The sequence below is a fragment of the Capricornis sumatraensis genome, chromosome 14 (assembly GCF_032405125.1).
Source record: "Capricornis sumatraensis isolate serow.1 chromosome 14, serow.2, whole genome shotgun sequence".
Classification (NCBI taxonomy): Eukaryota; Metazoa; Chordata; class Mammalia; order Artiodactyla; family Bovidae; genus Capricornis; species Capricornis sumatraensis.
Window position 1 is genome coordinate 71,471,171 of NC_091082.1, and position 12,151 is coordinate 71,483,321.

Consider the following 12,151-nt stretch of genomic DNA (forward strand, 5'->3'; position numbering starts at 1 on the left):
GCAAAACCAAGTAGTCATACGCTGCTTTTACCAGGACTTTCTAAGTTACTTTCCAGGGTTGATTTAATAGAGGACCCTGAGATAAGAAAATAACAAAGGCAGCTTTGATTAAGCAATTAAATCTTGCTCTGTTGGGTCTTCCTGCAATAAAAGGTAAGACACTGAAACAATTATTCAAATAATTCAGGCCTGAAATATATTCACCTAAAATAGCCAGATCATTGGGATAAGTGTGTCATTTTGGTTTTTTGGTTTAAGTTGTCTGAATCACTGTGTTAATTCTGCTACTTAATCTAAATAGACACATTGAGGCTGTGAGAAATTTTTAGGTTAGTGAGGAATGTCTCTAGATTTTTCTGTGATTATTTGTAGCTCTTTCCATAATTGCAGTGATCTCACAGTTTTACCTTTTAATCAAAGTCTAATCCAATCTTCAAGCTTCCTGCTAAAGAACCACCCAGGAATGTTTGGGGATTTCTGTGTAACCAGGCCCTAGGAAAGCTGAACCCAGGGAGACAGCTACTAAATTCTCTTTCAGACTGCTCAGATTCACTACAACATTCTGAAAATAAGGAGTTCAAGAGTTGAGTTATTTAATAAAGAGCTCTTATACCTGGATTAAGGTATCAGGAGACCATCAAGACAAGACTGGATGATACAAAAGGATTTTGCCTAAGAATTCGAAGTCATTCCACACTGAAGAGTTACAAAGGTAATGTGTAATGTGAGGGAAACTGGGTAACCTCGATGTGAAAAGGAAAATGTACTCCAAGCCTTTATTGCTGATCTACAGGAGGGGAGTCTCTAGACTATAGTATAGTTTATAAAGATTAGGTATTTAGTAGGTCAATTATGGGGCTTTCACGGAGTCTCAGTGGTAAAGAATCTGCCTGCCAATGCAGGAGCTAAAGAGACCTGGGTTCGATTCCTGGGTTGGGAAGACCCCCTGGAGAAGGAAAAGGCAACCCACTCCCATTTTCTAGCCAGGAAAATCCCATATTCTTGCTGGGAAAATCCCATGGACAGAAGAGGCTAGGAGGCTGCAGTCCATGGGGTCACAAAGAGCTGGACACAATTGAGTGACTGACTAGGCATGCACAAATAAACAAACACACAGAAAAAAAGATCAGATTTGTGATTACCAGAGGCAGAGGTTGAGGGGAGGATGGATTGGATGAAGGCAGTGAAGATGCACCAACTCCCGGTAGTAAGATAGATAGGAACTAGGGATACAGGGTACCACACGATAAATATAATTAACTCTGCTGTGTGTTACGTGTGAAAGCTGTTAACAGAATAAATCCTAAGAGTTCTAACCACAAGGAAGAAAAAAATTTGTTCTATTTCTTTAATTTTGCATCTGTACATGATGATGGATATTTGCTAAACTTACTGTGGTCGTCATTTCAATAATGTATGTAAGTTAAAACACTATGCCATACCCCTCAAACTTACACAGTGCTGTCAATTCTATCTCAGTAAAACTGGGAAAACATTCCCTCAGCAAAAGTGAAAATAAATAAAAAGGTTAGACATTTTATTTTTTATTTGAAGCTCCAACTCAACGTGTTTTTTTTTTCTTTAAACTGGAGAAGGATGTGTTTATCCAAGTGAGAGGCTTAATTTGTTTTTACACTGTCGGTGAATAATAACTCCAGAGTGAGGCATTGGCATGGATTTGTAAAGGAGCCTGGGTAACTTCAAATTGAGGATAATAATAGCACCTGTTTCAGAGGGCGGTGATGAGGAAAGAATTCCAAAACCCCTGCAATGCTCCCAGCTCTGAGCTGGGCGCATGCAGAATATTCAGTACAGCTTTGCCGTCAGTATTGTAGTAGTCAAAGCTCTTATTAAATGTGTAAAACACATCCAAAATGTCCTAACTAAAGGAGGAGGATTAGACTCTAAACGCTATTGGGTTTTTCAGACTTCACAATTTAAATTATTAAAGGTGGAAAGTTCTAGATTGAAATTAAGAGGCACATTTAGAAACATTGTTTCTTGAACTTGCTTTTTGCTTCTGCAAGGCAAGAGTGAGGACCTCTGATCCAAGTTGGCCATTTGCCTCTTTGGAATTTTCTCGTCATCCCTGCTTGCTCTTTGGGATCCACTCTTGATTTCCCATCACTTCCCTGGTCCCAGGTGCATCACCAGCCAGCCACAGAAAAAAGGATCATCTCTCCTTAAAAGTCTTCCCGAGTAGCTCAGTCAGTAAATAATATGACTGCAATGCAGGAGACCCGAGTTCGATCCCTGGGTTGGGAAGATCCCCTGGAGAAGGAAATAGCAACCCACTCCAGTATGGTAAGTCTCACGGACAGAGGAGCCTGGCAGGCTACAGTCCATGGCATTGCAAGAGTCAGACATGACTTAGTGACTAAACCATCACTAGCTTCTCTTTAAACAGCTAAAGGTGGGGAGGGGAGGGATAAATTAGGAGTTTAGGATTAACAGACACACACCACTATACAAAATAGATAAACAACAAGGACCTCCTGTATAGCACAGAGGACTGTATTCAATATCATGAATACAATGAAAAAGAATCTAAAAAAGAATATATATGTTTGTATAATTGAATCACTTTGATATACACACAAAGATAACACAACGTTGTAAATCAACTATACTTCAATTAAAAAAAGGTAAAAGGTATTACTTGAACTCTGGTCTGGCTTCTACTGCTTCCTAAAAACTAGCTGTGGGAACACTATATATATTTCTGCGTAAGATAGAAGCTTGCCACTTCAGCCTGGGTGCTTGCTTCAGAGAACACTGTTCTCCTGGAGTCAGGCCAACCGCAGAGAATCTACCCAGCTGATCCAGGAAACACCGAACCATTTCCATTTATGGACATTTTCCTTTACCAATTAAGAACAAAGGGGAGTTGTTGGGATTTTTTTCCACCAATTTTGCCTTTGAAATTTTTATGCAAATGATGACGTAATTAGAACTATCTGCGGGAGATTATAGGCTTAAAATTGAGCCCAGCAGCCCTGTCTGTTGCTGGCATGTTAACAGCCAGTGCTTCAGTTTTTATCATAAGTGAGTTTGAAATCGGGTGACATGCCAGACATTCCTTCTGAAAGTTAACTAAGGTAACCAATGGAACTCAAGGCAGAAAATCAACATGTCATTTGCAGTTCTATTTGGGAGGTTGGGGTGGAGAGATGACAGTTTTGTAAAGTGATTTACACAGCATTGTTAAAAAAAAAAAGTCCCCTGGCCTATGACAGAGCTGCAAAAGAAACAATGGACAAAGGGGACTTCCAAGGCTTCAGCCTTCCTGGCCACGCCCTGTGGGAATGCGCCAGTACCTTTCCATCTCTGATCAGAGAACTTCTGCACAAAACGTTACCCCACTGATACAGGGGTTCCACTCTAGATGAATGCGACAACTTGAAAAGAAAAGAGGAAAATCCTAGGGCTGACTTCCTAGGACAAAAGTCCAAGACGGGTTTGACATTCATGGTCCTAAGCAAACATTTCAGAAAGGCATCTCTTAGCTTTTGTAAACTGCTGAAACAGATCTCCAGAAAAGAAACCCCTAAATCAACTATGCTTTAGTAAAATAAATTAACAACAGCCAGGAGAGGGATGTCCCTGCAATTCCCTGGTATATGGGCCTGAGGGCCTGAGATGGCCTTTCACTTGAAGCTCCTTGGAGAGTATCAGAACCAGCAGGATGTCAGGGCTGAATAGTGCTCTGGCTTTGTCACCATTTATGCAGATGCTGGTGTATTTCTAGTTCTGGGTTTGAGTTTGCATATTTTAGTTAAAGTATCATTTTAATTGGGCTTCCCAGGTGGTGCTAGTAGTAAAGAACCCACCTGCCAATGCAGGAGATGTAAGAGACAGGGGTTTAGTCCCTGGGGCAGGAAGATCCCCTGGAGGAGGGCATGACAACCCACTCCAGTATTCTTGCCTGGAGAAACCCATGAACAGTGGAGCCTGGCAGTCCATATGGTCGCAACGAGTCGGACATGAATGAAGTGACTTAGCATGCACTCACTCATTTTAATTATCAAATAGCTGTTTTTGAGATTTTTCTCTTATTTTTTAGTACTAGTTTTATTGAGGAATAATTTACATATGATCAAATTTACCTGTTTTAAGTGTTTGATTATTTTTGACCACTCTCATATTTCTGAATATGTCCTACATCCCCCCAAATTATCCTTACATACCATTGCAGGCAATTCCCTACCCCTACTGGTAACTACTGATCTGTTTTCTTTTATTGTAGTTATACTTTTTCTAGAATTTCAAATAGATGGAATCATATAGAATCTGGTCTTTTGTGCCTGGCTTCTTGCACTTAGAACAATGCTTTGAAATTTATCCATGTTTGTAAGTATCAGTAGATCATTCCTTTTTATTGCTGAGTAGTAGCAAGATTATTTTTTTACATTTTTCGTGTAAAAATACACACAACCTAAAATTTCCTTTCTGATTATTGTCTGAAGCTGAAAAAATATTTATTTGGGTCACATGGAAAAGCAAATAGATTTTTGTTACTTTTTTGAAAAACACATGTTAATTGAAGTTAATCATAAGGATATATATTCAAATGCAAAATTTTTGAAACATTAGCCAGGTGAATATGAATGTGAACGAGATTTCCAGAGATGCAGCAAAAATACAAATTAACAACTTCCAAGTATGTGTAATCAGAACATGAACCTGGATTAGACCAAGCATTTCACAGAAGTTTAAAATTATGATGAAATAATCAATTAGTAGAAGGATTAAAGCAAAAAACAAACAAAAGAAACCCTCCTACAATTTCTCATATATTTTTTAAGATTTTTTTTTGATGTGGACCATTTTTAGTCTTTATTGAATTTGTTACAATACTGCTTTTGTTTTATGATTTGTTTCATTGGCTTCAAGTCATGTGGGATCTTAGCTGCCTAACTCAGGATCCAGCCCACACCCCCTGCGCTGGAAGGAGGTCAACCACTGAACTGCCAAGGTGTGTGTGCTTAGTAGCTCAGTCGTGTGACTGACTCTGTGAGACCTCATGGACTTTAGCCCACCAGGCTCCTCTGTCCATGGGATTCTCCAGGCAAGAATACTGGAGTGGGTTGACATTCCCTTTACCAGGGGATCTTCCCGACCCAGGGATTGAACCCAGGTCTCCTGCATTGCAGGCAGATTCTTTACTGTCGGAACCAGCAGGGCAGCCCAGACCACCAGTGACGTCTCCTTATATGTTCTTTGTTACTAATTATAACAAGCAAAAACTGATGGTGCTTCGTGACAGTAACAGCAACAACAATTATTATTATTATCATGGCTTACTTGTGTAGTGCATATTATATGCCTGGTGCTGCACTAAGCACTATGAAGATGATTGTGATCCCTCACTTCAGTCTTGTCCGACTCTGAGACCCTATGGCCTGTAGCCCCTCAGGCTCCTCTGTCCATGGGATTCTCCAGGCAAGAATACTGGACTGGAAATGCCATTTCCTTCTCCAGGGGATCGTCCCCAACCAGAGATCAAAACCACGCCTCTATTATATCTCCTGCATTGATAGGTGGGTTATTTACCACTAGTGTCACCTGGGAACCCCATATAGGTGATTAACTCAGTTTTCCCAACAAACTTACTAGGTAAGTATTCTTATTGCCATTTTACAAAAGTGAAAAAAAAAACCAGAGACTTAGAGAAAACTAAGTAACCTGCCTAGATGAAGCAGCCAGGATTTGGCCCTGGGAATCTACTGGCTCCAGAGCTTTGACCTTTGACCTCTAGAGCACTCTGAACTGCAGCAATGTATTACAGAAATATTCAAATTGGCAAAGTGAAAGTGAAGTCGCTCAGTTGTGTCTGACTCTGCGACCCTGTGGACTGTAGCCTACCAGGCTTCTCTGTCCATGGAATTCTCCAGGCAAGAGTACTGGAGTTGGTTACCATTTCCTTCTCCAGGCGATCTTCCCAAACCAGGGATCAAACCCAGGTCTCCCGCATTGCGGGCAGACGCTTTAACCTCTGAGCCACCAGGGAAGTTAAAGGGAGTTGGTATGGTCCCTGAGCAAGATATGAAATAAAGCCAGAGCAGACTGGTTGTTTAGATGTATGAGGAGACCCAGAATAAGCCAAGGAGAAGAGGGAGGAACTGAGAAACACTGCAGTATTCTGTCCACATCCAAGACAGTACTATTGGCCTGGTACCCAGGAGCCTGCTCCCCATTTTCTACCCCAGGTCCAGGTGACCCCTAGGGGTCCTTTCAGAGCTAACATGTTAGGAAAATCAGAAGTATTTGTTCAGAGTTCATTGTGACTTGGCTTTATTGATGTAGGCCAAGAGTCCACAGTCTGGTTGGCTTATAATGGAGATGTTGATAAATCACCATGACCTGCACATTGAATTCATTCAATATTGTGAACTTGTCTTTTTTTATGATGCTTTTTAATGTGATCTAACAAAAGGTTGTGGACTTGGAACTAGATTGCCTGATTTTGAATCTTGGTTTTGCCATTTATAAGCAATGGGATTTTGGGCATGTTACTTGACCTTTCCATGCCTCTGTTTTCTCATCTGTGAAATGGGAAATTAATAATGCATCTGTTTTATAGCATTGTTTTGAAGACTGAAGGGTTATGTATAAAGCATTTACAGCAGAGATGACAAACAGGTACTGTATTTTTTTAGCTATTATTATTACTATCTGAAAATTATGGTAGGTGGAAATATCTGCTCCTGAGATATTATGAACTTCTGAGATATAATAAACTATAGTAATCTGTACTAAAATGAAATTACCTTCAAGAGTTTATTTTGCAGGGCTCTGCTCCTTGTTCCTGCAGAGCATTACCTATCACTGATGAATTCAGGGACATGATTTCAGCTGCTACAATGTACCAAATACTAGAAGGGAAAATTCTAGATACCTGATCTCTGTGACCTGAAACTTTAACAGTGATCAGATACAACGAGTTTGGGGAGAGAAGAATCTTTACCTTATTTCTTTGAATCCTGGACAGAGTAAAAGAAAATCAAGCTTGGGATAAGAAAATTGGAGCTTCATTTCTAGTCCTCCTTTTTTGTTGCTGGAGATTTTAGAGTAGGTGCAGTAATCTACCTTGCTCCTATGGTTCCTTGGTGCTGTATTCAGAACCCAGGTATCCATTAACACCTGGTTCATACTCCATGGTCTGTACAAAGTCATCCCTAGCTGTCCAGGCAGCCCACTCTGGTCTTATTACCTGCATAAACTGAAATCCCTACACCCTTTGATACAATCTTGCATTATTAGTTGCCTTATGTTGTTAATCATTTATGGAACTATCTATCTATCTACTTCTGACAATTTAAAAATCTCTAGTAGGAACCAACGCCTTCTCCTTGACAGCCAACTCCTTAAATTATGGACCTCAGCCTCCCTGGGGAAAGTGACAATGTAAGATATATGACTTACAGTTTCTAGACACCACTCACTCACCTAGGACTTTGAACTTGGGTGATACTCAAAGTTGGACTCAAAAAACATTTTCTAAAGGGCCTATAGAGAGTGGCATGAGAAATATGTTATATGATGTGAAAGGAATATGAAATCTGGATCCTCTTATTCAGTCCAACAGAACATTTATTGAGCACCAACTATGTGCTAGATACTATACCAGTTGTTACAGATACAGAGCAGTACCTATCCTTCATAAGGGAGGCCCACCAGTCAACAGATGACTTAGTGATCAGGACGTTCTGGGGACCCAGAAGAGGAACCCTGGTCCAGCCAGATGATGGTGAGGGAAGGAATGAGGTGTCAACAGAGTGGGTAGGCTGGGGTAGGGTTACTGTATTTCAGAGGGAGGTTGAGCCTAGGCCAGAGGGTGGAGGGGACCCTGTTGTGACTGTTGGACTGGCCTGTTTTCCTTGTTGATTTTTACCCCAGAGCTGATCGGAGCTGCTGACTTATTTGAGTTTGCCGCACAGGAGACTGGGCCTCCCAGCTGGAGGAAGGGGCGGGCTGCTAGCTACCTACCTCCCCATGCTGCTCTGGACCACCCTGAGAGAAAAGGAGGGCTCTGGGGGACCTGGCACATTCCTCCCACGAGATCCCTGGGCCGCAGCCTCTGCACCACGCCCTCGGCCTAGGCCAGGTGCGCGCCCTCCTTGCGGGAGGGGGGAGCCCGGCAGCAGGGGTGAGCGCTTTTACAGCTCCCTGTATGCTGTGTGTTTGTCTGCCTCCCGAGGGCTGGGTCCTCCTTATTCACAGGTGAGTCACACCCTGAAACACAGGCTCTCTTCCTGTCAGGACTGAGTCAGGTAGAAGAGTCGATAAAACCACCTGATCAAGGGAAAGGAAAGCACAGCGGAGCGCAGAGTGAAAGCTCCCAGCGGCGAGGCGCCGGGCAGCTCCCGTGCAGCGGCGGACAGCGCGGCCCGGCCTGGCCATGCCTGCGCTCTGGCTCAGCGGCTGCCTCTGCCTCTCGCTCCTCCTGCCTGCAGCCCGGGCCAACTCCAGGACGCCAGGTGAGTCCCTTCCCGGAGGAAACAGCGCAGTCCTGGGCGGGGAACTGGCCTTGCCCTGCAGAGCGTGATGGCTGCACGCACTTTGCAAGAAGGCGCCCCACTTTGCAAGAACCTCTTTAGAGCTCCCTCCAGCTCCGTCCTGTGGGGCTCCTCCAGAGGGTGGTTCACAATAGGTATATACTATTTACCAATACTATGTAAAGCTCTCTAATTTTAAAATGTGAAACCAATGGATTGTGCCAAACCATTGTGCCAAGGGTTTTCTTCCCTTTAAAAAGTGCCTTCTTGAGTGTTTATTTATTGATTGATTGATCAAGGTGCTCTGGTTTAATCAGTAACATGTGGGTATATAAATTCTTTTCCCACAGTGTGTTTTTATTGATGGAATTTTGGTGGGAATGTTTTCTGTGACCTTGAACCCCATGAAGGTTGAAAAGGCACCTCTTTAATCATCCCTCTGGAATTACCGTTTCTTTGGGATGGAAAATGAGCCGTAAGAGTCTTAACAATGCTTTTCCTTTTGCATAGTGTTACTTTTTATAGTATTTTCACATAATATTTATCCAACAGGCATTTATTGGGCACCTATGTCATAGACCATTTGATCTTATCTAGGGTACCCAGTAGCTGTCACGTTGTGAGAAGTTCAACTCCTGTAAACAAAACTTCCTGGGCACCTAGCAACGGTATACTGTATGCATGCATCAGCCACAACACATGACGGGTGTTTCTCTTAAATTTTACTTAGTAGTCACTGAATTTTACCAATGATATTTGCCTAACCACCTCAAATTTTTGGGTTTATTTTTGCTTCTTGTATCTGATGGCACTTGGATAATTATCTCAACACATCCAATATCCGTTTTCACACATGTGAACATGAGACCAAGTTCATGGGTACGTGGAATTATCTTAGATACTCCATTTATTGCTTTGCTGTCTGGGTGATGCTAGCCTGAATGGTATTTGGGTGGCACAAATGTTTTAGCGTCTATTTGAATGCATTTGATTCAGTCTTTTTGGTCTAAGATAATCTTGAAATTAACTTCCAGGTCATCATCCTTGACTACCATTTAAAAATCTCTTATGAAAATGATCATGTAGGTTAGACTCCCTTAGAATCAATAGCTTTCACCTAGTGAGAAATATCCTAAAAGTAAGAATAGTCTTTGAGTATCAGAATTCAGAGAGACTACTTATGGATCGACTGTTAGAATCCCTTGACTTAATAAATGAAAATATGGAAATGGATTTGTGCAAAGCTACAGAAGCAGCTACTGGCAGAGACACATCTGAAACTTGATCCATGGTTTCTTAGACTGGAACTTCAGGGACCTTATTATAAAAGTAATAAGGGAACAGGTACATATGGTTTGCGTAATGAGTAATTGTTGAAGCACTTTCCCTTTGGGCTATAGTTGAGTGTATGTGTGTGTGTGTTAGCATTAGATAAAAGAAACAAATATGTAGGGAAATATCAATTTTTTTGTGCTCCTCCTGTAGCTCAGTGGTAAAGAATCCGCCTGCAATTTGGGAGCCATAAGTGCTATCCCTGGTCTGGGAAGATCGCCTGGAGAAGGAAATGGCAACTCAGTCCAGTATTCTGGCCTGGGACATCCCATGGACAGAGGAGCCTGGCAGGCTACAGTTCACAGGGTCTCAAAAGAGTTGGACACGACTTAGTGGCTAACTAACAACAACGTCAATTGTTTAATAAAATTAGAGTCAGGAGGAAAGAGTTTAGACTCTAACTCCTCAAGGATGGAGAAACTCAGAGTGTCCAGTAAGTCAGAAGGACTTAATGAGTTGTTAAGTCAGAAGCAGTGTTTAGGCTCATTTCCAGACTTTCCCCTTTTTCAAAGATAGGCCATTTAAAAATATTAGGCTGCCTCCTCAAAGGGCTTCATTTGTGGTTCAATGAGAGTGTGAAAAGTTTGTGTTAGGCTAGAGCACCCATGCTTTTCTATTTATGGGATGCCTGGGATCTTGTGGGAGTTGGACTGAAAGTATGGTGCTTGCCATCTCCCAAAGTGACCTGCATCTGTGTACCTCTGAGAGCCTAAAGCAAGGACATTGCTTCCTGGGTGCTACCTTGCAGGTGAAATTTTAGTGTTAGATATAATCAGAGTTGGTCTCAGCTAAAGCACATGTTTTACAGTCAGCCTGACCTGGCTTTAAATTTTTGACTGCTTTGTTTACTAGTTCCCTATTAGTAACCATTCAGGCACCTCGGCCGCCCGGAATCGGCTCTTTGCTGCTAAATAGAGGCAATAGTGCTGTGTAACCTTGCAGGGCTGTTGAAAGGAAGAGATGTTATTGTGAAGAACCTTAAAATGCCTGGAACTACATTTCTTTAAGATGTCTGATGCCAACAGTGCAAGTGTAGTGAACTTGGATGCTTAGAGATCATTAAGAAAGATAAAGATTCCCCCCCAGGAGCTCACAGTTGATGTGAATGTGGCTGTAGCTCCAATGGTCTGCATCATAGTTCCTTTGAGGAGGTGTGACTGGAGAAGGGAGGTTGGAATGCCACTAGAAATGTAGCCAAGAATCTGGTGGTGAAGAGCCTTACGTGCCAGGATCAGGATATGCAGTTAGGTTAGTGCCCTGTGGCAAAGAAGGGTTGCAGAAGGTTGTTGTTTGTTTTTTTTTTCTCCAGAGAAGGAAGGATTTATAATTTGCAGCAAGTAAGGAACACTTGATTTTCCAAAGCACTGTCTCCAGGTTGCAGGTGGTTTCTAAGAAGAGTGGACGTGGGAAAGGTCACTCATTTAAGGGCTTAAAGGATGGAATTGAGCTAGGAGAGGCAAATAAATGGCCATTGAAATACTCCAAATGAGACTTGATGAGGGTTTTCATCATGGTCATGGAACAGCAAAGAGGAAACAGATCACAGAGACATTTAGAAGGTGAAATTGGAAGAATTTGGTGATCCAATGAGTATGTGCATTAGGGATAATAGTAACGGGAAACTGTGAGAAATAAGGAAGAGTCCAAGGTGGGTCCAAGGCTTCAACTTCATGTAATTGGTTAGGCAGTGATGTCATTAAAGGAAATGAGGACTTTAACAAAAGGGTCAGGTTTGAGAGCAAGGTCGGCAGTAATGAAGAGAAGGAGGTGAGCGTCCATGGGGATATGTTGAGTTTGAGTTGCAAGTGGACATGTCCAGTGAACAGCTGGAACTATAATTTTGAAATTTAGAAGAAATTAAAACAATATAAAGTTAGGAGTCCAACAAAGCCTTGAAAATAGATGAGACTATCTGGGTTCAGTTCAGTCGCTCAGTCGTGTCCGACTCTTTGCAACCCCATGAACCACAGCACGCCAGGCCTCCCTGTCCATCACCAACTCCCGGAGTCCACCCAAACTCATGTCCATTGAGTTGGTGATGCCATCTAACCATCTCATCCTCTGTCATCCCCTTCTCCTGCCCTCAATCTTTCCCAGCGTCAGGGTCTTTTCAAATGAGTCAGCTCTTGGCATCAGGTGGCCAAAGTATTGGAGTTTCAGCTTCAACATCAATCCTTCCAATGAACACTCAGTACTGATCTCCTTTAGGATGGACTGGTTGGATCTTCTTGCAGTCCAAGGGACTCTCAAGAGTCTTCTCCAACACCACAGTTCAAAAGCATCAATTCTTCACCACTCAACTTTCTTTATAGTCCAACTCT

General features: G+C 42.2%; 1 protein-coding gene across 1 annotated transcript in view; it reads left to right on the top strand.

The window, feature by feature from the left end:
- Positions 1-8,357: 8,357 nt before the first annotated feature.
- The window catches only part of LAMC2 (laminin subunit gamma 2), a 68,441-nt gene continuing 64,647 nt past the window's right edge, over positions 8,358-12,151 (top strand). Inside the window, exon 1 of the mRNA XM_068986451.1 lies at positions 8,358-8,480. Coding sequence (XP_068842552.1) covers positions 8,402-8,480 — 79 coding nt within the window. The 5' untranslated portion in view covers positions 8,358-8,401. The remainder of the gene's footprint in view (positions 8,481-12,151) is intronic.